The 9,457-nt window shown below is 32.0% G+C and overlaps 2 protein-coding genes across 2 annotated transcripts; both read right to left on the minus strand.

The window, feature by feature from the left end:
- Positions 1-1,275: 1,275 nt before the first annotated feature.
- Positions 1,276-3,072, minus strand: LOC110715803 (protein FAR1-RELATED SEQUENCE 5-like). Its single transcript, XM_021894418.1, has 2 exons — positions 1,987-3,072; positions 1,276-1,887 (listed from the first exon to the last, which is right to left on the minus strand). Exons 1-2 carry the CDS (start codon positions 2,392-2,394, stop codon positions 1,441-1,443), a joined length of 855 nt encoding a protein of 284 aa, XP_021750110.1. The 5' UTR covers positions 2,395-3,072; the 3' UTR covers positions 1,276-1,440.
- A 5,240-nt stretch (positions 3,073-8,312) lies between these two features.
- LOC110715887 lies at positions 8,313-8,909 on the minus strand. The gene has a single exon (XM_021894507.1). It carries the CDS (start codon positions 8,907-8,909, stop codon positions 8,313-8,315), a length of 597 nt encoding a protein of 198 aa, XP_021750199.1.
- Between the last annotated feature and the right edge of the window lie 548 nt (positions 8,910-9,457).

The following is a 9,457-nucleotide window of genomic DNA, read 5'->3' on the forward strand; positions in this document are numbered from 1 at the left end:
CATATTGAAATTCATAGAAAATTGTTGTTGTAAACAATTCAGAAACATCTTTCTCTAAAGGAATTGGAGTCTTACACTCCGGACGCTTATTCTTCGAATCATTATCCATTTTATTTTGAGTGTGCCTTTGAGCATCCAATGCACATTCAAACCTATAGAAAATAGAAATTAACTTTAAAAACATAGAAGATAATTGTAGAACATAGAGTGAATTACATTAGGACATATAAATATACATGACATGTTTATTATGATCTAAATATTTTATTAAAACATAAAGAGAAAAAGAAAACATAAAAGAGAATTATAAAATAAATAGTAAAACTATAAAGCATAAAAAGAAAACTTTAGAGCATACAAGGAAAACTTTAGAACATAAAGAGTAACTTTTTAGAACATATATACACAATTACTTATTACCTCATGTAGAACTCAATCAAAGTGAGATGGGGATTTGTGAACATAGTGAAAAAATTATTTTCACTTTCTGATCTAGATGTGGTCCTCATAATGCCACCAAAAAATAAATCTCTGAAATACGCTGGAATCCACATATCACGTATGTTGTACATGTATGCCAACCATTCATGATCGTTCAAATGGAATTCTGAAATAACTTTTGTTCCACTTTTCTTCAAATTCTGCCGGCTCAATCTCTAAATGCCAAACACATGAACACAGTTTTTTTCAAGAAATCAGTGTCTTGGGCAATCGCCCGACCTACTTTTTCAGGCACCTTTTTTCATAATATGCCACATACAAAACTTATGTTCTGTAGTTTGAAAAACATTACGAACAGCAACTTTCATTGCAGGGTCTTGATCGGTAATCAAACACACAGGCTCGTTATTTCCCATTGATTTAAGAAAAGTTTTGAAAACCCATTCAAAAGATGATATATCCTCATGAGCTACAAAAGAAGCCGCAAAAGTAACACATTTTTTTATGATGATCAACTCCAGTAAATGGACCAAAGATCATATTATATCTGTAACATACACAAATTATTTATGCAGAAAATGTTACAAAATAGAGGTAAACTTTAGAACATAGAGGTAAATTGTAGAACATAGAGGTATACTTTAGAACATTAAGGATAAACTTTAGAGGATAGTAATTTAATTTAATTATTAAACGTGGCAGTAATATAGTTAATTTAAAACATAATGAATTACTCTAAAACATAAACACTAAACTAAAAATATACAATGTAGCTTTAAAAACTTATAAGTAAACTTTATAACATATAGACATAATGTTTAGAACATGATGGATATTAGTTTAGAACACAAAGAATAAAGTGTAAAACACAAAAGCATAATGTTTAAAGCATAAAAGCATGATGGATATATTTTAAAGCATAAGGTAGAACATTAGCAATATATGTTTAGAACATAAGGCATACATAGTTTAGAACATAAAGAATATTTGTTTAGAACATCAAAACATGATGGATATTTGTTTAGGAACACAAGGCATGATATTTAGAATATAAGAACATATGTTTAAAAAATTAATATGTAAAAGTAAAATATTAATTACATTATGAAAGAAATTTATATTTAAAACATCACCTGTTTGTTTTGAATGTGGTATCAAAAGAAACCATATCACCAAAAAGTGCATAATTTTTTCGACAGATAGGATCAGCCCATAAAGCTCTACAAAGTCTATCTTCTTCATCAACATCATAGGAAAAAAAAATGCACTCCAGAGCAATTTCTTATTTTGAAAATTATCCACAAACATTTGGGCATCTGATCCATCAATAAAAGCCTTCAAATCTCTATAAAAATTTTTGAAATCTTGTTTAGATGCACCAACATTATCATGTGATCCAGCTAATTCTTTCATCATAGTATAAGACCTCACAGGACCAACATTTACCTGTTAGAAAAAAAAAATATTACTAAGATTAAGAATTAACTTTAGAACATAGTAAATCAAAACAAAAAAAACATTATTTAGTACCTAAAAATAAATCACCTTTGAATTATCAACAATCAACTTTTTATGCATAATATGCATTTTTCTATTATCCTTCTGAAATTTTACACAACTTGGAGTATATAAAGGATGATTATGTTCTTCTTTGAAATGAGTTACAACATACTTTCCAGCATCATATCTCATACATATGTGAGCATTGCATCCTACACGAGTGACTAAACGTTTCCTAGTAATACGAACTTTTCCTTCTTCATAAACTGTTTGTTGAGCAATAGGTTTTCTTATTGCCCTAAAACCTTCCTTATTGCAAACTCCATATTGAAAAGCAATTATATCTTTGTTATTCTTCTTCCTTTTAGTAGTAGATTTCCTAGAAGTAAACCCAGCGGCATTTGCATATGCTTTATAAAAACTAAGACCCTCTTCAGGATCTTTAAATATCATCCCCAAACTGGGTTTTAACTCCTCGGGAACACTTGGAATCCATTCCTTAGTGGTACCACCAGGGCTAAATGATCCAACAACCTCTGGAGTACGATAAATATCACCAACTGCATTAGAACATGAAAGTAAACATTAGAACATACAATGAAAGTCCTAGAATATGAAGAAAACATTAGAACATAAAAAAAACTTTATAATATAAAGAGAAAGATACATAGAAAACTTTAGAACATACAGAGAAAACTTTAGAACATCAAGGATAAACTTTAGAACATAGTAAATTAGGGACATACTTATAACATATTGCTTTAGAACATAGTGAATTACTTTATAACATACATAATAAAATTTAGAATAAAGTGAAAAAATTAAACTAGAAGGTCAACTTTAGAACATACAATGAAAGTAAACATTAGAACATAAAAAGTAAAATTTAAAACTAGAAGGTAAACTTTAGAACATAGAATGAAAGTTTTAGAATATAAAGATAAAGTAGGATTCCCTACTCCCTATGTCAGATTGGTGGGGCCATGGTTCGGTGATTCCAGTAGCAGTGACATGCATCAACTATCCCTATGTCAGATTGCTAGGATAAAGTAGCATTCCCAACTCCCAAGCCCCCAATGCCCAGCTCCAAGACGAGCCTTGAGGTTGTTGTGGCATTATCCGATAATGATTGATATTGTTTACCCACAGTTTACTTTGAATCATTACAAATTATTTAAAATGGGTTAGATATTTTTTATTTATCAAATTATTTAACTTCCTCAGATTAGTACCATAATATTTTATTTTAGCTCATGTTATTTTTTGCACTACTTGAATTATACTCCGTATTTGGTTTTGGCCAAGCAATATAGTCATGTTAAGAAATAAAAATAGTGGATAAAATCCATCTAATTTTAGTTTGTAGTACTAAACAGTGCTCCAACAGAGAACAAACAATCTCAAAAAAGTTTGAAAAGCCTAGTGAAGAAATATTAAATCAGTGATTTGCAAGTGCATGTGTGGGGTTGCAAATTATAGACTCTACACTCTAACATAGCTTGTGAAAATATCTCTGCTATTTCATAAAGATGTGACTCATGACAATTCTAAATTAGTATTGTCGTTTACCCTTATCACTAGGACTCACTACTACACATTCAATTCCATGTGAAAATATACAGTGTCAGTAGCAGATTTCAATTGCGATTGGTACATTTATGGTATATTTGGATGAAGCATCTAACACGTACTACTTTTTATAATCCTTCATCAACCACTCTTTCATACTCCGATGTATTCTGCATTCTAAAAGGAGTTCAACAGGCAACGGAACATGGCATTTGCGCTTATCATTCGGATGGGAACATATAGAGAAAACTTAGAACATTACCGATAAACTTTAGAACGTAGTAAAGAAACTTTAGAACATGTAAGTAAATTGAAATTAAAACATTAAAAACAATAAAATTACCTGAATAAGTAACACAAGAAGAAGGATAATTAGGTTGAACACCATCTAAATCCATCAATATGCAAAAACCTATTTAAAAAAACACATATTGTAGCAAAAAAGCAACTAGAAATTAAAATCCATTAAAAATCAAAAATCTGGAAAAAAACTCAAGCAAAGGAAAAAACAGAAAATCTTGAAATGAAAAATCGCAAAAAAAAAAACAAAAAAAAACAGAAAATTAATGAAAAAAAACTGAAGAAAATTCGCAAAAAAAAAACAGATAAAATCGAAAAAAACAGAAAATAATTGCTCGAAAGTCGGAAAAAAAAAACATATAACATCGAAAAATTCTGGAAATGAAAAATTGAAATTGATGAAATTAATGAAAAAAACTCAAGAAAATTCGCAAAAAAAAAAAAAAAAAAAAAAAAGAAGATAAAATCAACATAAACTGAATGATGAAATCGCAAAAAGAAAAAAAAAACAGATTTTTGCTGATTTTCGAATTGATGAATTGCATATCCACAAATAATTAGAAAAAATAAAATTTCTCACAAATTCGCCAAAATAAAAAAAATTCAACAAAAATTCGCAAAAAATAGATATCAATAAATAAATTAACTAAAAGGATAATCAAAATTATAAAAATTGAATAACAAACCTTAATTTCTTGAAGGAATTTGCATCCAAAAGTATGAGAGGAGAGAGAGTTGTAATGTATGAGAGGAGAGAGAAAGAGCTGTAAATTTGTAATGTATGAGAGGAGAGAGAGAGCTGTAATGTTCCAAGCCCAAAAAAAAGGAAAGAAGAAACGTGAATAAGGAGAGAGAAAGGGAAAAGAACAGCGAAAATTACTAAAATGCCATTACTAATCATTTATTTTCAGCGGTCAGATCAAACTAATTGTACGGTCCAGATTAGTTCTTATATATAATGGGTTCTTATATAGAGGAGGGTTCTTATATGAGCCTTCCTCTATATATATATATATATATATATATATATATATATATATATATATATATATATATACGGGGAGGTTCCGCTAAAAACAGAGCTTATGGTGAAAACTAAAAACAAGCAATCTTAGCCATTCATTACTAGCACAAAAGATCAGACGGTTCTAAATCCCTAAGATCATTCCAACCTTACATATAATCAATTCAACCGTTTTAAAGGTCTTTTTTTTTTTTTTTTTTTTTTTTTTTTTTTTTTTTTGACAAACGCAACGTTTTAAAGGTCACTACATGCTAAAATAAAGTAACTTTATCTAAATTGACGATATTTACATAGAGTCACTATATATAAAAATAACGTAACTATATACAAAAATAGGGTAGCTATTTCAATTTTTACAATATTTACATTAAGGTCACGATATACAAAAATAGGGTAACTATTTCAATTTTGACCAAATTTACATAGAGGTCACTATATACAAAAATAGGGTAACTATAACAATTTTTACAACATTTACATTAAGGTCACTATATACAAAAATAAAGTAACTATATCGTCTGAGTTCTTGACACCATTTACATAAAGGTCACTATATACAAAAATAAAGGTCACTATATATAAAAATAAGGTGACTGAAACAAAATTTACAACATTTCCATAATTCTAAGGTCATTATATCGAAAATAAGGTAACTATATATTAACTTCGGGTAATTATATCAATTTGACACCATTTACCTAGAGGTCGATAAATATAAAAATAAGTATTAAAAAAGTCTATGTAGGATTCGAACCTACATCCCGTGATTACACGGTGCTCGACCAATTGAGCTAATAGGCTTTCAACATGCCAAAACAACCAATAAAAGCATACCAACATCACAGACCAACATCATACAGACTGAAGCAAAACAAGCTTGACAAGATCAACGTTTCAAGAACAGAAGCAGAGGCAAATAAAAGCATACCAGGATATCATGATACGAGCAAGCCACCTGTATATGAGGAATCCCAACTAAATGTAGATATTGAACAGGCAGGCACCAAAAATCATACAATCAGAGATAAATCTTCACAAAGGCTGAAGAAGGTTACTATACTAACTCCAGCTGACAAGGTAAGATTAGGCATGATAGAGCTCGCAATAACGCAAACTAGCATACTCGAATTTTAGAAATAAATTTCTAAGGACACACTTCTACCATTTAACATATATAAGCCTATGAGGCTATGATTCACAAAACAATACATTACAGAACAACAACCAATCAGACCAGTAGACCACATCCTGCACTTCAACACACTCAAATGCTAAAAATCATCAGATGATAACACACTACGCCCATGATTAATCCATTTCCTAGACCATAAACCAAACTTCCTTGGCCTCAAAAGCGAAATGAGATCGACAAACCAGCAATGCCGTGCATTAACACAACAAACACAATGCCACAAATATCACAAATCAATCAATTTGATTACAAACTGAGAAACAATCAAAGATCTAAAAAAAACGCATATTCAATCATATAATAAATACATTACCACTATTGCCGATTAAAAGGAGTTTGATGAGATAATCATAATTAGCGCGAGCTCTCGCAGAAGGAGCATCCATTAATTAAACACTGCTCTGTACGTCACTGTTCTCCTTCACCCCTCCTCCACAACCACCGTCATCCTTCGAATCAGCCACCGATTCAACCAATTCGGCCGAGTCCACTCGCTCCCTCCTCTCCTGTTCACTCCTCTCAGCTAATTCGAAATTCAGACACGAAACTGAGCAAAAAAAAAAAGAAAAACTTAAGCAGCGAATTACTCTTATCGAACGATTCGAGATCGAAAACTGAGCTCTATTCATGAAATCAAAACGAAAATCCTAGAAAATGAATTAAAATCTAGGGTTTGAAGATAGAACAAAAACTTACAAATTCAGCAATCTGAAACAAGGAGAACACAATTTAAGCGATCCGGTGAAGGAGTCGACGGAGGAGAGAGAAAGAAGAGCGCCGTGAACGGCAGAGCGACGGAGAGATCTAGGGTTTTTTTGGGGGAATTGGAGGAGAGAGAAAATGATAAATGGGAGAAATTGAAGCTGGGGGATTCGAGAAGGTAGGAAAGAGAAGAGAGAGGAGAGAGAAAATAATTAGCATGTATCTAATCTCAGCCATTGAATTTTATGTACGGTGGAGATTGTATGTTTTTAGTTTTCATCTTTACACTTGTTTTCACATGATCCACACTCTATATATATATATATATATATATATATATATATATATATATATATATATATATATATATATATATATATATATATATATATATTAATTTTTAACAATATTATTATATTCTCACTATTTCATTCCCCGTAAAAACTGACCTTAATTTCCAACAAACCCCAACACACAAATTAAACTCCCTTAATTATCTCTATTCTAAACAACCCCTAAACAACTATTCCGTAAAAATCTTCTTGCTTAATTCTGTTGGAAATAGAAGTGGAAGTAGTACGTGATGGGTTGCAAGGATGAAATTATTATTGCATGAAGTGAATTACATTGCATGGCTACTCCTACTCTTATTTATAGTAGGTATAAGTCAGTTCTTTCCACCAACATATTAGTATACCTTTACTCTAGATCTTTTTAGGTGACTTAACATTATCTAGGACTTCCCTCTAGGCTAGATTTTTTCTTAGATTTTTCCTAGATATTTTCTTAAGCCTATTCTAGAATATTGTAAAATAGCTTTAACTAGAAATTACAAGATTTTTCGAGATTAGCTATTAGCTTATTTTTAACACTCCCCCTTAATCTGAAAAATCTTGTACACCAAACTGTACGTCGTCTTCTCAAAATATTCTTTCGATTGTTTGTTGATGCTCTTGTCACCAACGGCCTCTGATGATGTTTCTTTTTTCTTGTCACCGACAACTTCTAATCTTGACTTTTCTTCTTGTCATTGTGTTGGTACTCATGTTACCAACCTTAATTTTGTTGTTTAATTTTGGTACTCGTGTTACCATCTTTCTAACTGATCTGATGCTCGTGTCACCAGAGATCTCCCAAATTCTCCTTTCGAATATATCTCCTTTATTTTTCCTTTTAATTTTGGTGCTCATGTCACCAAATATTTCTGCTAATGCACTTGTCATTAGCAACCTCTTATTTTCTTCTTCAAAACAAGCTTTCTTCATTATCTTCCTTGCCAAAATTGGCAATTTCCACATCAGCTTTCTTGAACCTGCAATTCTTTCCAACATGGCCGAACTTTTTGCATATCCAACATTGTGCTTTTCCTTTGAAGTAGCAATCTGCACTATCATGGTTAGTTCTCTTACAAATTTTACAAAATAATTTATTCTCCATACCTTTGTATTTTGGTGAATCTTCTTCATCTTCACCCTCGACCTTCTTCATGGACCCATTTCTCTTGATTTCCCCTGGTTTAAGGGAAAATTTTGTTGCAAGCGCGGTCTCCATCATGTCTTCATCATTACTTTGACGAATTTTTCTTTATTCATGGGACTCCAGAGATCCCATAAGTTGTTCAACAGTTATGTTGGATAAATCTTTTGTTTCTTCAATTATTGTAACTATATTGTCAAATTTGTCATTTAATGATACTAGAATTTTCTTCACAATTTTTTCATCCGAAATTTCTTCTCCATATGATTTCATTTGATTAACAATCTCAATAATTCTTGAAAAATAATCTTTAACCAAGTCATTATCTTTCATCCTTAAATTTTCAAAATCTCTTCTTAAAGATTGAAGTTTAATACTTCTCACCTTGCTATCTCCCTGGAACTCTTGTTGTAGAATCTCCCATGCCTCCTTTGCTGTATTAGCCCTCATAATTCTTGGAAAAATGGTATCTTTCACCGCATTTTGTATGAGATATAATGCCTTTGCATCCTTCATCCTTTCCTCCTCAAGTCTCTTCCTTTGAGCATCACTTAGGCTGCTTTCATCTTCAGGTTCATTATAACCTTTGTCGGCATAGCTCCATAGTCCATATGACCTTAGCATCGTCTTCATTTTAATTTTCCAAAAATCATAACTTTCTCCCCCAAAAGTTGGAATGGGAAAACTCACATTGTTATTGGCCATTATATATTATGTTGTGTTTGGGATAATATGTGTATGATATTATAGGAAGGCTATGGGTATTGTGGCTCTTGATACCAAATGTTAGAAATAGAAGTGGAAGTAGTACGTGATGGGTTGCAAGGATGAAATTATTATTGCATGAAGTGAATTACATTGCATGGCTACTCCTACTCTTATTTATAGTAGGTGTAAGTCGGTTCTTTCCATGAGAGTCAGACAGGCGGCACCTCCCGTCAGTCCGGCTTTCATAGCGACCAGGCGGTACCAAACTTACCGTTTGTACCGCAACAACAGTATTTCTTGCAGCCACCTCCGTTTGGTGGACCTGCAGCAAGAAATGTCCAACCTATGGACTGGCAGCTACGGTTGCTTAGACTTGGTGAACAGCCGTCGGCCTTCTCCAAGGAAATTACTGAAGCCGCTCAGCCGGCCAAGGTAAAAAATGTATTAGTAGGCGCCTATGATGGCACTACTAATCCAGAAGACCATCTGATGGCATTCACCAACCTGATGTACCTTCAAGGGTTGGATGATCCCACCTGGTGCAA

This window comes from Chenopodium quinoa, unplaced genomic scaffold, assembly GCF_001683475.1.
Source record: "Chenopodium quinoa cultivar QQ74 unplaced genomic scaffold, ASM168347v1, whole genome shotgun sequence".
NCBI classification, from domain to species: Eukaryota; Viridiplantae; Streptophyta; class Magnoliopsida; order Caryophyllales; family Amaranthaceae; genus Chenopodium; species Chenopodium quinoa.